At 38.2% G+C, this 19,161-nt stretch overlaps 1 protein-coding gene across 1 annotated transcript; it reads left to right on the top strand.

Moving 5' to 3' along the window:
- Positions 1-5,187: 5,187 nt before the first annotated feature.
- On the top strand, positions 5,188-16,621 carry ubl3b (ubiquitin-like 3b). The gene is made up of 6 exons (XM_084718961.1): positions 5,188-5,346; positions 5,951-6,061; positions 11,111-11,219; positions 11,845-11,931; positions 13,800-13,877; positions 14,996-16,621. The coding sequence occupies exons 2-6, from the start codon at positions 6,035-6,037 to the stop codon at positions 15,046-15,048; spliced, it is 354 nt and encodes a 117-aa protein (XP_084575087.1). The 5' UTR covers positions 5,188-5,346; positions 5,951-6,034; the 3' UTR covers positions 15,049-16,621.
- Positions 16,622-19,161: the final 2,540 nt, after the last annotated feature.

Here is a 19,161-nt window from a genome sequence, read left to right as displayed (position 1 = left end):
ACCCCGTAGACCGAGCAGAGGCCCCGGAGCTCAGCCGATCTTCGCCCCGCGGTCTCGTAGACGAACTGCAGAGCGAATTCCCGGCTGTTGGGTGAAGTTGGGTCGTCTGTCGGCTCCCACTCACCGCCGCACTTTGAAAACAGCAGCACGATAGCCACCGTAACGTTAGCTGGCTGGTTAAGCTCCTGCTACTCCAGAGTTTACAATCCGTGAAAAAGTCCGTGAAATGCCTCCGAGAACTTCCTCCAAGTGGCCGTTTTTACTCAGCGAAGACTTTTGTAGAACTTGGTGTTGTTGTGGTGGTCCAAATATCCAGTCCTTCAGTATCTTTTTGACTTGTTTTGTTTTGTTTTGTTTTGACTCGAGGCGAAGACTCCCTTCTGACGTCTGTTTACCACTGTCAGGCAACGCGGTCTGCGCCTGCGCGCAGTGGAATTCTGGGAAACCTAGTGCTTTATGTGACAGCACAGGCGTAAACAGTAGCTGAAGGAGGCAACATGTACCTGTAACAGTGTATTATGTAACAGTTTAGGAAAGTGTGCTAAATCCCAGGTACACATAGGGCATTTAAGGTATCACCTGTAATTTGAGTACTGATTGGAATAGTAACAGACTACATAAATTTAAACTACAAAATAACATGTTTCAATAATTATTAGAACTGTAATAATAATGTTCGTGTTAATAGTATTTTTTCAAGTCTTTCATCAACTTTCTCATATAATATATTCTATGTATGTCTATGTATACTTACAAACATACATTTATTTTCATTTATTTTTTATTGTTAACTTGGTAGTGTTCTTTTTTCACAGTATATTTTAGATCTGAGACTGGAGATTGGCCTGGATTTAGTCGATAACATTAAAATTTACATCTTGATTAGCAACATTTGCACTTTTAAGCATGACTCTGCAATTATTGCTTTGTCATACCAATGGATACCGATGTTTCAGAACTGGCAGGGTTTTCCGTGGTTTTTTGTGTATGAACTTTTGTTGCCTGGGCATTTGGATGACAGGAACCTGGTGAAAAGTGAAACACATGCAACAGATGTGGTCAAAAAAAACTGAAGTGAGGAAAACACTTTTAAAGTTCTCTCTCACTGTCTCTTCAGCAAAGATCTGTAACTTTACTGGTACTTATGCAATCTACTCAGCTATTTTTAAAATCATCTGAGTAGGCCTACAATTTGAATTAATATCCAAACCTTTCATTTGCATTTTTATAGCCAATAAGGCTAAACGGGCCAACAAAAACCATGACACATGAACACAAAAACTCCAAAATGCTGCAACAGGCACAGGTTTGGAGAGGTGACTGTGACCACTGACCTGAACAGTGCAGGATTTGGAAGTAATTTAGTCTGAAGATTTGGAGAAACAGAAACCACCTAATGCCTGCTACTGAGTGTGTATTATATAGTGTATTATACATCAACAGTTGAAAAGTAACAAATACTCAGTAGTTTATAGTGTAGTAATAGTGCAGTAGTGTTTGAGATGAATACTCTGTACTTATTTGAGTATAATTTTTAACACAAGTGTTTTTAAAACCAGCAGTTTCACTTGTAGTTTAGCAATATTTCAGTAATGTAACAGCACTTGTACTTGAGTAGAGATTTTTAGTACAATTTCCACCACTGCACATAGGTTAGGTTTACACATATGAGGGATTTGTCTTGGTGATTTTGGTGCATAGCATCTATAGAAAGTAAAAAAAAAATATGAAGACAGATATAAGTATAAGTAGAAAAAAGAAATTTAGCAATGAGATATGGGTAATGTATAAAAATATGTAGAATATGTTATTTACATGAAAGGGCAGTACAGTTTTGTAGAAGTAGAAAGTGTTAACCAAATAATGCGTATAAATTCACAGTATGCAGTCTGAGAATATTTGAAATGTGCAAAACAGTCATCCAAAAAAGATGTAGTCCAAAAACAAGGTGTGTTTATGTAAATATTGACAGATCCACCTCCTCTACTGCTTGGCCAGATTAACATGTTAGGGGTCTGGGCCCCCATAGACCCCACAAAACATCTAAAAACAGAGTTAAAACACTTCAGAACACGGAAAGAATCAAAGCAACCAGAGTCATCCGTGCTTGTCTGTGCTCCCAAACTCTCTTGTTTTCTTAAGCATACCTTTGTACTGCTGCCTGCAGCCTTTTCTCAAACAAAACTTGTCTTTTTGTTGTAATAAACAACCACAAGAAAGAACATCAAACGTGTGTGAGTAGCGAGTAGGCAGAATAGTGATGGAAAATGTGAGCGGAGCAGAGGAAACGTTAGCAGTAATATGTCAATCTGACAATGTATATATACAGGCAACAGTGACTCAGTTAATAAATGTCGTGGCTTCTCAATATCAAGAAAAGTCTTGTCTGTCATTTCTCAACTATCTACATAAGAGTACTGCCTACGATGGACACACAAAACAGATAGGGTTTAGTTTCATATACATCTACATTTCAAGGGTACTATACTGAAAGGGTTTGGTGGAAACGCTACTAATAGTCCCCGGCTAAGGATGCTGCCAGGCCACAAGATGATCTGTGTGCAGCCAGTTGATATTCAGTGACTCTGAGGCATGAGGGTTTGGGGTCCTGGGGCATTTACCCACTTTATCCTGTTGCTTGTTAGGTAGTCCACTTCTTCTAGACATACAGATTTCAAAATTTGGGCAAGTTTATTCTTGACCTCGAGAACAATATCAAAGGTCCCCTTACTGGATTTTGTGAGAATTTCTACCACATTTCACAGTTTTCAGCTCCATGCTTGGTCACACAATGAACTTTGAACCAACTCCATTCATTGATGAAGACTGTGAGATGTGGTTGAGATAAAAATGATAGTCAGTGAGTTGAATTGAGATTATTTTGTCACACATTATAACATGTGATGAAGTCTAACTGGAGTTTGTCCTGACCTATAAAAGGATACACACACACACACACACACGCACACACACACACACACACACACACATATATATATAATAAAATCTTATGTTAGTTAATGTCAGCAAAATGCTAGCTAAGTGGCTAGCTAACGATTGATTTTGCTAACATAAGCTATCAGGTGTAATTAGCTAGCTAAAAAATGATGTAGATTAACTAACTAATTAGTTAGTGTTTTGCTACAGAACACTCTAGCTAACTAACTGGCTAATAATGGATGCAGATCAGTTAGCTTGGGTTTTGCTGATATTAGCTAGCCCCTACATCTTCCCCACACCCAGTCTCACTCCATTTGTGCATTTGCATGATTTAGGTGATAACATCAAGATTTTCAACTTGCTTAGAAATGTTTGTATGATAAGTGTATATTAAGCATGAATCTGGTAATTATTGTCGAGTCATACCACTGGATACCAGTGTTTCAGAACTGGCAGGGTTTTCCGTGGTTTCCTGTCTATGCACTTTTGTTGCCTGGGCATTTGGACAACAGGATCCTGATGAAAAGTGAAATACCATGTGCAAAAGAAGTTGTTAAAAAAAAACTGAAGTGAGAAAGCACTTCAAAAGTTCTCTTTCGTCTGACATTCACTTCTACTTCATTATTCAATGATGGATTTTCTAAGTAAGTGATTTGTCTCGGAGTGCTTTAGCCTCCATGTGCTTTCTGTTTTTTGTTTGCATACTTGTCAAATCTCATGAAAGTGTAATATACAATTGAGGGTATTGTATTCTGCGTACTTATGATGCTTTGTGCTCATCATGCTGCAAAGTAACCCCAAACACCCCGACCTGTACCCTGCTTAAACTCCATCTTCAAAGTTTGCTTTTAAATCCTGCACTGTTCCTCATTAGCTGAGTCATGAGTAAGACACGACGAGGCATTCAGTCAGGAAACCTTCAAGTTTAAATACCGCTGTGGCTCCAGGTGTCTGATAGCTGCTGCACTAATCATGACTCACCCACTGGCTCATGGGATTAGCATCGGGAACCAGAGAACATGTGCTGTCTGATGTCTTTTCTATGCTGGTTTTTGCACCTTGGTTCCAAAGCTGGTTTATTGTTCTACTGACACGTGAGCTCAGGTGGTGTCTGGGCCATCGTACTGGCAGAACCTTCATCTTGGATGAAAATGAGAGGCTTTAGATTAAGATGTGTTCAACGACAGTCTCAGGTTCAATAAACAAACACTGAGATCCTATCCTGAACTATTTCTGCCTCTTCTGTTTTAATCACTTGGTCCACTGCCACAGCTGGTACTGCGCAAGCTTTAATTTGATAACCTGGTTGAGCAGGAAATTTCACAGTTTCCAAGGAAGTTTGCACAGTTGCCATGGTGATGATCCTTATGACAACAGTGCAAACTCAATCTGCTGATGAAGACCATGTGATAAGGTTCTAGAAAAAGCTGGTAAGTGGACCTTAAAGGGACAGTGCACCCCAAAATCAAAAATACATATTTTTTCTCTTACATGTTGTGCTATTTATTAATCTAAATAGTTTTGGTGTGAGTTGGTGAGTTTTGGAGATATTGGCTGAATGTCTGCCTTCTCTGAAATGTAATGGAAGTTAATGGTACTTGAGTAATGGTGCTCAAAGTTCCCCCAAGAAAGAGCAGTTTCATGTAACGATTTTCTTTCTACTAAACTACACTCATCAATTATATCAGCGCGCAGAAGGAAGCATGCATCTACTCATGGAAGAGAGGCTCCTCTTCTTGACAGTGCAGGATCTAAACAATAATGGTGTCCACTGTCCACCGCCGAACTCTAACCGCTCATCCATCAGTTCATGCTTGCTTCCTTCTGTGCGATAATACTGCTGGATTTAGGTAGAAAGAAAGTAGTTCCTACATGAAACTTCTTACAACTGTAGTGGCATATTTTTCATCATGATGTTCACCATGTAGTGATGTATTTGGCATCTTCTTCACTATGGTAGTTTTTACCTTGACTGATTCAACCTGAAGCACATGCCTGACCAGGTGGCACATCACAAGTCAACTGCTAGAAGAAATTAGTTGGAAAAATTTATGCAACACTCGATTTATATTATTTTTTAAAAATATGTGATTAAACCACACAATATCAGTATGTTAGAATGAGGATTATGTGCTAGACAAAAGTAAAGTGACAAATGGTTACATAGATGTCGCTGTAATGTCATAGAGATGCGCTTACTCGTTGTGAACTTCAACTCCCAGAAGTGTTTGCGGTGGTTCTCTGTGTTTACAACCAGCTGACATCCGGCGTCTTCCCGTCCATTAGCCACCGATATCCACAGTCAACGATATCCATCTACACTCGATATTTTCCCCATGAAAAACACTCTCCGCTGATTCCTCAATTCAACTGAATGCGATATTCCATCCTAATCATCAGATGCAGGTGAGGTCGATGGGATACATATTACCGTTGCACGTTTAGTTAGCCAGCTAGCCCGCAGCTAACCAGCGATAGCAGGATTGCCATAAGCTAACACGGGAGCTAATGCTAACTTTAGCAGAAGCCCTCTCGGTTTCGAAATCTGTCAGGACGAAACTCGGTGCTAGTTGGTGAGATCGAGCGACATAAATCAACTAGCTGTTTTTATAACATCAGCTGTTTATTACTACAACCAGCTAAATGTCACTTATGGTTAAATCAAGCTAATATAAGACACATTACCCCGCTAGCTTAACTAGCTTAACGTTAACTGATAGAAACTGGGAAGACTACCGTTAAGCTCGCCGCTGTCGTAGCCTGACAGCCAAGTTGGAGATTTTAATAACCTAAACCATGATGAAGTGACCCTGTTTGTTCGGTACTTATACCATTCCAGGTAACTATAATCCGTTATGTGCAGGTTAGACGTTGGATTGATAATGTTGTGGTGTTAGCTGTAACGTTAGCGACATGTTAGCTCGGTGGATAATGGATTATGTGCAGTGCAGTTATGGTGCCAGGCTGTGGGAAGCAGGCAGCCTCACAGTGTTTGTGTTGTTTGTGCCAGGGCTCTGGCCCCGTCTCCAGCAGCTGAAGCACACCAATCCTGTCCTCTCTGCTCCACGTCCACGGCCTCCATCCTCACTGAGCCATGACCACCCAGAGGGATCTTGATATGGTGAGTGTATGTGTGAGGGTCTGCCACCTTTTCTCAAGTTATTCTCTAATAGCAACAAGGACAGGGAAATATGCTGATATCGTGATGTGAAACTAAGATATTGTCTTAGCTTTTGGATATTGTCACACCGTGATATGACATAAATATTGCCTTTTCCTGGTTTTAACAGCTGCAATACAGTATGGTGATCTAACTAGTGATGTTTCTGAACTTACCAGACTGTTCTAGTTGTTCTGTTGTTTGCCTTTACCCTCTTAGTCAATTATATCCACATTCCTGTGATAATTTCAGTGCTGCAACTAACAGTTATTTTCAATGTTGATTGTATTTCCGATTAACTGATTAGTTCTTTGGTCTATAAAACGTCAAAAATGGTGCCATCCAAGATGGCATCTTCAGATGTTTTTTTTTTTCTATCCACAACTCAAAGATATTTCGTTTTAATTTCATAGAGGACTACAGAAACCAGAAAATATTTACATTTAAGAAGGTGGAATCAGATAATTTTGACTTTTTCCCTTAAAATTTACTCAGACTGATTAGGCCTAACTGATTATGAAAATAGAGGATAATTAGATAGTTAACAACTAATTAATTAATGCTTAAAGTGTTGCTACTCTAGACTACCCAACAGAAATATCTTTATGTTGATGTTTTGTGAAAGCACAGCATAGACATCTCTACAATATTGTGGCAACATTGATATTGAAGTATTTGGTTAAAAAATTGTGATATTTGCTTTTGTTACTATGGCACAGTCCTACTTGTACTTGTATAACTGGTGTGACAAGTGACATCTTGAGTCTTGAATCTGATAGCAACATGGAGCTGAGGTGGTAATCTCTGTTGATAGCATGTGTCCTCTCTGCATTAGAGTCTCTCACACCTATTGCCACTGCATGATATATAGTTCATATTTGATTATCATAGTGATAATAACTTTACATAAATGTTTCCCCAAGTTAATAATATAATTTAGGGTTTGGGGGTGGGGACAGGACCGGGGTTCATGGATTAGCCAACGTCCACAAACACTTAGCTGGGACAGTGACTGCTGTTCCTGTGAACGCCATCTGTCTAATCTCAGTTAAAACGTTGCCCTACTTTCCTTTCAAGGTTTAGACGCCAATTGATTGTACCCTCTTAATAAATCCTGGCTACCCCCACCCCCTCAGACCATAGGAATGGACAGCACTCATTTAGAAAGAGATCAGAAGTGATAGTAGAAGTTAAAGAGAGGATAAGATTTGCTGCCAATTATGATACCTGGTTGGCTGTCTGGTCCCAAAATATTATAACAGGTAATTATAGTTGTCATGATACTAGATTTTTAACCTTGCATGCAATGCTGGTAGGGAAAAAAAACGCGCGCACACACACAAAACAAAAAACAATACCTCGTGATACCACAGCAAAAAGAAGAAAACAAAGTCCTCTGCACACAAAATAGGATTTTTTTTTTAACAATCTGCAGACATTGCTAGTACAGAAAAAGTCACTGAACGTCGTCAGGTTTTGCTGTGAGCCAATTTTAGACAAGACAATAAAGACTGAACTGAACTGACAGAGATATAGTTTTTTTGTTAATTAATCATGTGGCATTTATGTTGCTCAGTTAGTTTAGTGGTTAGTTAATCCAGTAAAAGAAAACAGATCTGCAACAATTTTGATGATTGATTAGTTATTTGAATAATTTTTTGAAGATGTCACTTAAGCCTCTTTGGATTTGTTATGGATGTTTGTTTTTGTTTTGTTTTGTTTGTTTGTTTGTTTTTTTCATTTTCTGATATTTCTTAAACCAAACATTAGCTAGATTGTGAAAATAATCAAAAAAGTGCACAAAATTAGTATTAGCCACCAGCCAAATACAGGTAAAATATGCAAGTGGCTGGTAGATTTGCTTCATTTGCCAGACAATAAAACAATAGTAATCTATTGAGTTTGAACATTCAGGAGCTATTTTCTGGTGGTTAAAAAAAAGTTAATTTTGCACTCTTGTATCCTGTTTTCGATATTTAGAATAATCAATTGATTATTAGCAGATTATTCTCAATATTGATACAATTTTTTTTGTTTTGTTGAAACACTAGCACTACTTTTATTTGTTGCACCTTCTTCCTGTCAGAACATTTTTTAATATTATATTTAAACAGAGATATTGTCAAATGTTTTATCTAGGACACCTTCATCAGTTAAAAACTCATAGCAATGCAGAATGGGATTTAATGGATCGTTTCTCTCAGCAGCTCCTCTGGGGCATTAACGTGTGGTTGGTAATGTTTTTAGGAATCTTGACCAACATCAAAAATAGATAAGCCTTTGGTAGTTTTGTTGACCCTCAATAAAGTAATTCACATCAGTGTTTGGAGGATTTAATGTCTTCCTTTGGATTGGAGAACCTCAAGGACATTTGTGATGCTGGATGTTGCCATTGGTAACTATGCAGATTTGACTTTGTTTTTATTTTGTTGGGGAATGAAAGGGACAGGGACGGGAATGGGGACAAAGCTCGTTAATGATGACATGGGTATGTAACCCCACATTGAGGTTATTCAGTTCATAGAGGGGGAGGGGAGGGCAGAGGACCACCGAGGGAGGATTGTATTTGTAAACAGATCAGAGAGTGGGGTCGTCCCTCCCTGACGTCACACCTCGTGGCTAAGTCTCTTTGTTCTCTCCTCTGTGATTTGTGAACCAAAGAAAGTTCATGTGCCACCTTTTGAAGAAGGGCGTATGTTGAAAAAACTAATCTTCCCCCACAACACTGACTCAGGAGTAGAGATGCCCCAGCAGAACGATTTAATTGATGGGACGCCCCCCCCCAAAAGTAATTCTTTGGAGTAGTGGCATGATTGATTAGAGATGATGGATTAATGGATTAATAAGGAACAGTACTTGCTGCAGCATAAATTAGACGACTAAGGTCCGAAATGGATCAATAATTCAGGCCAGAGTGATGTTTCAGTCCTGACCTTGAGCTGACTATACATACAGTATCAAATAAGCAGACAAATGAATTTAAAGTTAAAATCGTGACTGAAAATCCTTTGGTATTGATGACTGCTTGAAATCTGTAGGATGGAGCTTAATTATTGGCACAACACATGTAGGTAGAGGGCTATTTCACCTACATTACTTAGCAGCAATGAAGAGGCACTCCAAACCATCATTTATTTAAATAGACAATATCTATGAAGTATCTTGAAAACATCTCAGATATATCAAAAATAACCCAAATAATTGTCACATGAGAGGAAACATTAAAATAATGTATATGATAATAAGAAATATAACATTTTACAAAAAAACCCCAAAACATTCATTTATATATTTATTTATTTATATGCTCATATACATATATAGATGTGGTATTCATTTTTTGACATTTTGACCTGATGAAGATCAAGGTCAAAATTATCAAATTATTATTTAACCTTTTTTATATTCCAAAATTCAAATGACCAGCATGAAGACTTACAGCACAGCTCAGGACAGAAGGGTGAACACACCAGAACAAAAAAGAAATAAACAGTAACAACAACAGTTTTTAAAAAACGTAACAACAGTGACAGTGAGAGAGAGAAAGAGAAAGAGGAAAATAAAAGAAAACAGGGCATAATTTTGGCCTGTTTTACAATACATGCGTGTTGGTAGGTGTGACTTTCTGTTCAAAGTCTTAAAAAAGTTGTCTATTTATATAGATCTGTGGGTTGGAGTCAGTGGGCAGGTGTTATCCTTTTTATCAATACCTGGAATCTGTTACCAATAATAGACATCCATTTCCCTGGTGATGCTTCACCATCTTCAGTAGAAATGATCTTTATTTCTTTAATGTTTTTGTAGAACTTTATCCTCAAACGGGTCTTTTTCAGCTTGCTTGGATTTCAGGTCATGTGATTGATTTGACCGGTCAATCTCGTTCCACTGTTTAGCCCAAAAATCTTGTTGTTGCCTTAATGTTAAGGACTGTTGTCCTAAATTTGGGGGAATTCTATGTGAATTTGTGTATATATTGTGCCCCACACTGTTTTTAGGCCATAACGCCGACCACATTTTGACCACATTTGCATTCAGTGCAAAGAAGCTAAACAAGTTGTGTAGTTTGGTTGTGGTCATATCAGTAATCATTAATGGTTATACTGTACATGTTTAACTGCAGCTTATGTTTAAAGTATTAACTAACCTGACAAAACCTATAAAATGTTTACTGCAATTTCCTCATTTTGGTGGAAGTCCACATAAGACAGTTCAAAGACAAAGAAAATCTTCATAATTAAGAAGTTTGAAAATGTTCAAATAATGTCAGATTAATTACAATTTGTGTAAGTAAATAAAATATTTTTAATTTTTTTTTTTTTGCCTTTTGTTTGTGATATATTTAAATCTTGTAGCAGGAGTGTGGAGTGTCCCACATGGATTTCCGGATATCAGTGTCATATTTAGGCCTTCGAGACATGTTAGATGAGTAGCTCCTTTTTATTTTTAGTGGTTTCTTTTTTCTTTCTTTCTTTTTTTTATTTTTAACAGATCAGTTTGTGAAGTTGCCCAGAGGATAAAAATCAGAGGAAGCCCCACTGTTTAAGACCCTCCCACACACATATGCACAGTCTCCCTCGGGGCTACGCACTGGCCATGTAAATTTAATAACATGGCCCAGAGCTGTCTGGGACACCTGGGGTTATCGCATTAGGCCGACAGCCCGGAGAGGAGCTCGCAGCGCCCTGGAACTAAAGGGCCAGTGTTTCCCCCTCAGCCCCACCCATATCTGTTGTCGTCTCTGGCAACAGGGGCTCACTTCAGTGTAAGCCCTCAGTGAATGAAGTCGCCCAGTCAAAGGGTGGAGATCTGGTGTGGATAAATCTAATTAGACTGGAATGCCCGTCTCTTCACAGCCTTCTGAAGGTCACCTCATGTCCGAAGAGGTTAGACGATGTGGACGGATTCCACCACAACTAATCAAGAGGAACTTAAATGGAAGATTGGTGTTTGTGTTGGCTGATGCGACGTTTCTGTGGACTAAAATTGAGCTGTTTTTGTTTGTTGTTGTAGGTGCACCTCCGCCTTATCCTGGTCAGCGGGAAAACGCAAGACTTCACTTTCTCCCCAAATGACTCGGCCACAGACATCGCCAAGCATGTGTTTGACAACTGGCCTGCAGGTGAGATTTTATACATTTCATTTTTTGAGTATAAAGTTTAAGGGTACATATTTCACAGATTTTATTGCTTTGTTCTAAGAGGCCCATCTGATTCAGTCACACTCTTTGCTGACATATTGTCAATTTCTCTAAATAACTATTAGTATAATATCAGTAATTAACCAGGCTAATTGTTCTATTTCCTTTGCTATGGCAGTTTTCTTGCCAATGGGGCAGCTACTATTTAATGCATGTAATGAAAACCTTATATACTGTTTAACCACAAATTGAAAAAGTCAAAAGCGAGTTGATGGATAATAACAGTGTCATGGTATAGAACAGTGATGGCAAACAATACATGTACAAAATTTATGTTTGTATTTCATTTTCGTTTCGTTGTGTTCGTATGTATTTTTTTATTTATTGTTTTATATTGTTTATTTTTAATTTAATTTTTATTTTCACTTTTCCCCCATTTCTTTCCTGTTGTTACAGGTTGTGTTAATGGGTTTGGTGGGGCTGTTATTGTTTGTTATACCCTCTAACTATTGCAAAACCTGAAAAAAATAAAAAAAAATGTCTTCCTCAACAGTCCAGTATGTGCTGGGTCAGGGTAAGTGATGCACTTGTCTTTGCTCTGTGACAGGATGGGAGGAGGAGAGGGTTAGCAGTCCCAGCATACTGCGCCTCATTTTCCAGGGACGCTTCCTTCATGGCAACGTTACCCTGGGAGGTAAGACCGCCTCTGAATAAAGACACCATCACCAAGATAATTCTGACCATAGTGGATGCTACGTTTCATGTATCTGTCTTAATAAAAAAACCCTCCTGATTGACAACAAACAGCCCTTAACATTGTAGCTGAAGCTTCATAAAGCTCTCCACAGGCGTATAGTCAAATCTTTGCTTTGAGTCTGTTAGGTGTATTATATTTATGCTCAGCAGTGGAGATGAAGAGCCACAGGTACAACTGCAGGGTTTTATCATCAATAAATGGCCAATAATTAAAGGAGACACTATAAAAAATGTTAATTTCACAATTGATCAATACACAGGAGCACTAACTGCAGTTACAGAGTCTCACTTCAAATGTAGTAGTAAGGCCTAATTCAGTGTCACAGATGCAGGATATGACAATTAACACATCTGCTGTGATAGTGGCAGTCAAGTTATTTTCTTTCATCTCACAGTCTTTCTCGTTCTTGAGGTGCTGTGGTGAGAATAAGACTGGACTGGAAATAGTGTGGGTTGAGTTGTAAACAAATTTCAGGAGCTAACAAGCTAACAACTGCAGTCCACAGTGTTGTTAATTATACATCATCTTATCAAACACTGTCATTTACTTCTGTCACTGCCGTCACACTCACCACAGCTGATCAGCATCCTTCTTTTTCTGCTGCCTGGATTATTTCACAGTTTTAAAACAACAATATAAACATTATTTCCTAAACAAGAGGTCAGTCTGACAAACGACTGTCTAAAAAAGACACTAACGGCAACCCGCAGCAAAGAAACACAGCTGCCGTCAGTGTAACTTAGCATCTTAGTTTTGCCTAACTGATTAGGTTTAATAAGAAAATAATAGACAGGACGTGGAGACAGTGCAGTGTCCAGCAGCAACAGCCTCTGTTAATACTCTCTCACACATCAAAAATGGAACTGATCAGCCATCAACGATTCCCTGTGTCAGTGGTTTTCAAACATTTTCTGGCCAAAGCACAATGAGGCATACCTGTTATTATATTCACGCAAAATAGCCTCTATAACCAACCTAACCAATGAAGGCAGTGAGTACTAGTGAGGCATTTTGATGTTTCACAGTCTTAATAATTCCCACCATCCAGGAACTGCACAAACATGGAAAACTTTCACTTTCATGGAAGGATTTTTTTTGCAGGGTATTGGATTTGCCTCTGTACTGGGAAGGGAGCACATAAAAAATACTGATATGTACTAAATTAAAAAATAATTCCTAACTTTCTGTATAGTTGCATATCGAAATAATAAGGTGTAGTTACCACAAAATCCCATAGCACAACCTTTGGGAACCACTGCCCTATGCTGAAGTATTATCCTTTCAATAACACTCAATTGTTTGTCTGAAAATTGTTATCGCAAACATGAATCTTTAATGATTTCATTTTCAGAGGATTTGCCATCATAGGATCATACTGCAGCGGACTGGATGACACATTGGTGTTTAACTGTTGTTGTGTTATGAGTTTTGCTGTGCTAAGAGTTCAGCTGAGGTAAAAAGGACTCTTTGTACAGACACTGAGAAGGCCGTCAGTCATTTCAGCTATTTATTGTGTGAGATACCATAACGGTAAAAATAGAAAAGCTTAACTGTCGTAGGCAGAGAGTGAGGGAGGATGTTTGATGTTGTTTCTGCTAGTTTTGTGGTGTGAGAGTTAGACTGTAGTTGGGAAATACGAGATGCTAGTAAAGAGAGTCATGCAGACAGTAGCCTGCAGTAATTTGTGTTTTGCTTGTTTATAAACTGCTAGCGAAACCTACTAACATGTTGTAGCTTCTTACCGAGGGAAGCTACAATATGAAATATAGCTAATAATAAGTAATGAATCATGTCTTTGTTTAAAGCACTAAAGCTGCCACCGGGCCGAACGACTGTCATGCACTTGGTTGCTAGAGAGACTCTTCCAGAGCCCAACTCTCATGGTGAGGATCTTTTCTTTGTCTGTTTTTAAGCAGTATTGTAGGTAAATTTATCATAATAATCAGTGAAAGAAGCTGATTCAGATGCTTAATTTCAGTAACTAACAGCACACTGTTACGTACTGTTACAAGTAAAAGTTCTGAATTGAAAATGTTACTATATGAAATTAAGTATAATCAGGAAATGTATTTAAAGTATTGAAAATAAAAGCACTCGTTATCTATTAAAGTGTCCTTTGTGACTGTTATGCATAAATATTACATATATATTTTACACAACATTAAATTGTTTATACAGATGTCACAGGGGTTTGGTTTGCAGAAATTCAGAAAATCCTGTAACAGTTACCCAGAGCCCAAAGTGACGCCCTTACTTTGTTTGTTTTGTCCAATCAAAATATTAAAATACATTTGAAGGAATCTGTTAATCTTTTTCTTGATTAACCCATTAGTTGTTTGGTCTGTAAAATGTCAGAAAATGGTGTCAAATGTCAGTTTTTCCCGAAGCCCAAGATGATGTTCTCAAATGACTCGATATTCAGTTTACTGTCATAAAGGAGTAAAGAAAGCAGAAAATATTCACATTTAAAAAGCTGAAATCAGTGATTTTTATTTCTTTTCTTTTTTTTCTTAAAAAATGACTCAGATTATTGGTGTTTGATTATTGACAGCTAACTACAGGGGTGTAAACTGCAGAGGGATGAAAACAAAGCTGAGGTAGTTGTGCTCACTATAGATGAGGTCACGTCACTGAAATTAAGATAAACAACATTTGGAGTTACAGCAACAGAAAACATGAGGTCAGCAACTTTACAGCCATGTGGCTAATTACATAATGCAGCTTAAATATTGTGTTTGTGGTCTTAAATTGAACGATTCAGTCAGTTTGTCAGAGTAAAATAGAACAAAATGGGTAAAAAATAAGTTAATTTGATCAATATCACCAAACACCTTTCGTTTGACCTTTCACATACATCATGCAGTGCAGCTTTTGCTGCTACCGCTGCCAATGCTACTCTCACCTCATCCCACACAGAGTCTGTAGAGCGCTTCGTGCTTTCTTCCAGTTTCAGCTGGCTGTTTTTATCTCACCTCATGTCTCTGCTGTCCTGTCTTTGCAGGTCAAAGGAACAGAGAAAAAACCACAGAGAGCAACTGCTGTCTCCTCTTGTAAAGCAACAGAAACAACCCCCTACCCTTTACCCTAACCTCAAATACATATACACATACACATAACACACACACACACACACAACACACACACACACACACAGAAACATGCATACACCCTGTCCTCTCCTGCCTGTCGTCCTGTCAGCTGTGGATTTGGATTAAATCACAGGAAGTCTGGTTGGGGACCATCACCCGCTTTTGGTTGAACACTTGTCCAATCTGAGGCTTTTTTCGTGCCAATATAGTCACTTTTTGCCCCCAAACTTTTACTCTATCAGCAGAAGTTGCTGTTTATTCCTTTTTATTTGAAGATCATGACGTTAAACAGTACCAACGCTCCCTCGCAAGACCTGTTCGCCGCTGGACACGTCGTAAAGAGCCGTCATATGTAGTGAAAAAGACCCAGGAACTCTTCTTCTTCTTCGCTTTTCATGGACTCAGACTTGCTATAAAAGGGTGTGTGGGCTATTACCCTTCCCTACTAGTCACATGGATGTTTCCCAAGGTCTTACTGAATGGTGTTAACCCTTTCATTGCACTTAACCAAGTCTGTTAATTCAGAAGTGCTTGTGTTTCATCTTCTCCTCTCTCTCCCCCAATGGCTTTTTCTTTTTGGTCAGAGAAACAGACCTGAATTCCCCCCACGTGGTAGAAGTCGTGCCATCCTCCTCATCAGACTGTTTCTGCCTCTTTACTAACTGAACCGTTCGGTCTGTATCAGCACCAGTGGCGCTCGTGCCGTTACTTTACACCTGTTTGTTCCTGGCAGAGGACCAATGGAGGAAAGACTTTTATTAGGAAGAGCTGTGTAAACACCCGTGGGGGACCCAGGGGTCAACGAGAAACGGGAACGGACTCCCAGCGATGCTCATAAAGATGGAGTCGGATGATTTGGTGGATTTGCTCGTGTGCCATCAGGTGACGTGTTCGCACCTCTGGCTTTGACTTTATGGACTAGAGACTGTCGATGCTCCCTTGTGACGGGAGGCGACACGGCGGGCCAGTTAAATGCAGACAGAAGGAGCGGTTGAAGATGAGAGGGTTGGACACTGAGAGGGAGGCAGGGCGAGAGTTTTTCCCGCTCAGATGAAGAGTTTAAAGGAAGATTTTGGTGGTGTTTCACCTCCTTTTCATTTGGATGCTGTCTTTACTTCTTGTTTGCCTTTTATCGTGGAATTCAGTAATATCATTAATATTGAAATTTAAATATATCAATTTTTATCTTGTGTATAGGTATTTGTTCAATTTTAGTGTGGGTGAGATTGTGTGTGAGCGTGTCTGAGGGTGTGTGATGCACGTGGCATACTGTATGAGGACTAGTGAGGGCATGTGGTCTTTAAAAAAAAATGAAAAACAAGGTGGTGCACTGGTGGAGTGTTGATGGGCTGCGGTTTCTTCAGAAACAGTCGGAAACCTTTTGATTCCTTCCATTGAGTGTCCTTTGGTTTGTGTTTTGTCAATCAGTGTCACTGCTATGAAGTTTAGCTCAGTATGAATAAATGTAAAAACTAAAAATGCAATGTGGTCCACATAAAAGCTTGTATTATAAATTAATAAATCTTTAAATAAGTCAACTTCTTTTGATTCTTTTTTGCTATTTCTTAAATGGTGACAAAACGGGTAGGGTTGGAAGTATTTTTTTTTTAATAATTTATTTATCTGTCAGTTCATTTTTTGATTAACTATAGTCTTTTAAATGTCCCAGAGTTCAATGTAACATAATCGATTTTCTTCTTCTTATATTATGTTGTTCTAGGAAGTAATACAATATATACAACAATGGATGTCAGTCAAACTGCAGTTTTGGAGTGATGCTGTTTAACTTCACAAAGAGTTTTTCAAAATGTTTCTATAATTTCATTTAATTTATATTCAGTACCAGTCAAAACAGGCTTCTCATTCCATGTATTTCTTTCTTTCTTTCTTTCTTTCTTTTTTTTGTAATACCAACAGTGTGCAAAGCTGTGATCAAAGCAAGAGGTGGCTACTTTGAAGAATCTAAAAATTCAGAGGGAAAACCTTTGCACATTTGTAGATCAACAGGTATGTAGGAGACCATGGGTCAACAGTAGAAAGCAAAGACTCTTGTACACTGTCTTCTGCACCTGTAATCAAAGATCTCATAAGAATAATAATATTAAATCATTGATTGCAAGTGTAGAAGACAGTGTGAGAGTCTTTTATACTTCAAAGCAAAAACATTTTAAATATTTTATCTTTTCACATATTTTTCTCACTAAATAATTCCATATTATCTCATAGTTTTGATGTCTCCAGTATTAAAGGAATAGTACACCCAGAAATGAAAATTCAGTCATTATCTACTCACTCTCATGCCAACTGAAGGTCGGGTTTAGTTTTTTTTTAGTCCCCAAAACACTGCTGGAGTTTCACAGGAAAACGGTGTTGCAGAATCTTCTAAACAGTGGTAGTGAATGGTGACTAGTTTTGAAATGCAAAAAAACTCAACAATAAAAATATAAAATGCCTCCACGCTGCTTGTCTAGTGTAATCCAAGTCTCCTAAAGCCCCAACATGCCAAGCTTAATAAAAAATGTCATTGACACCATGTTTGTAGCCTGAATCTTCACTGTAGATCATTAGCTTGGAGCCACAGTCACATGCACACAGTCTGAACTGGGTGTGTGTGGTGCGATGACGTGCAAACGGCATCTCAGGACTTTAGGAGACTTGGATTATGCCTGACAAGCAGTACTGAGGCACTTCATGTTTTTGTTTTTTTCTTTTCCTGGTTGTTTTTTCCGTTTGAAAACTGGTCAACACTCACTTCCATTGTTTGGGAGGTTCTGCAGCACTGTTGTCCAGCAGAGTTGTGCGGACTAACAAAATAATTCCCACCCTCAGTTGGCATGAGGTTTAGTAGATAATGAACTAATTTTCATTTGCGGGTGAACTGCTTCTTTAATCTACAATGCAGAAAAATAATAAAAATGTTACTTAATCAAAGAAAGAAACTTTTACAGATAACTTTTGGTTTATCTGATTGTAATAAAAAAAAAAAAACTTTAAACATGGATGGTTTAAATAATCCTTTGGCAAATATTTTTCTATTAATTCATTGGTCTTACATTCTTAGATTACAACAAAATATGATGCTCATATCCAAGATGATTTTCATTAAAATGGATAATATGTTCCAATAAACTTAGGAATTCTGCTGCTGTTCACTCTAGAATTACAGATATCCTGCCTGTACTTTTGGTTTTCATACAATAAATACTGCAACACAGAGCGGGTATCTTCCCAGCAAGTTCTCATTTTAACTTTCAGGGTCTTCTTAAAAAATGCTCTCATCACTATCCAAGCTTTAAATGTTCGCAGCTGAGCATTGCATTGTGGGAGAGTGGTGTCCATCAACAGCACAGTCAAAGATCAAGTGTCAACTTCTTTAACCCTGAAACAGGCACACCAAGAAATAAATAAAACATTTTTAGTATAGTTGTGTTCCTGGCTAAGTTTTTTTTTTTTTTTTTTTTTTTCTCAGAAGACGTCATCAGGAGGTAGATACGTACATCAACAAGCTGTATTAGTCTTTTTTTTCTTTCATATAAAACCATTAAGGAAGTAGAATATGTTAACAATATTCATTATTCACTCAGTAAATATAAAAAGAAAACCATCTTCCCATTGTAATGCACACAATAAATGCACTGTAAAAAATGAAATAGTCAATATGATAGAAATAAAAATCTAAAATAAAAGTAATGTGAACAATATAATCAATTGCACAAAGAGTTTTAGATCAGAGCTGCCGCACACACTCCCACACAGCTGCTGATTGGTCAACAAGTCAGGAAAAAAAAAAGCCTCTGATTGGTTGTAAGACTCAACTCAGTTCGTGGGGTTGCAAGTGGATGGCAATAGTGGTTTTCAGCTGGATCAAAAATTGATGAATAATCCCCCAAAAAATGTTTAGTGATTGTTATGGAAACTTTCAGGTTCAGTTTAAACTAAGCAGACAACGCAGCCGGGCAGTCACACCAGGTAACACGCGTTATTATCACGATTCTGCCGTTCAACAAAAATATAATATCAGGGGGTCTCGAGCATGAAATCTTTCAATCAAATCTTTCAAGAAAGTTTTCTTCAACTT

This window comes from Lutjanus erythropterus, chromosome 5, assembly GCF_056507025.1.
Source record: "Lutjanus erythropterus isolate fLutEry1 chromosome 5, fLutEry1.hap2, whole genome shotgun sequence".
NCBI lineage: Eukaryota > Metazoa > Chordata > Actinopteri > Lutjaniformes > Lutjanidae > Lutjanus > Lutjanus erythropterus.
Note: the sequence above shows the minus strand (reverse complement) of the source record. Positions and strands in the feature narration are given on the sequence as shown.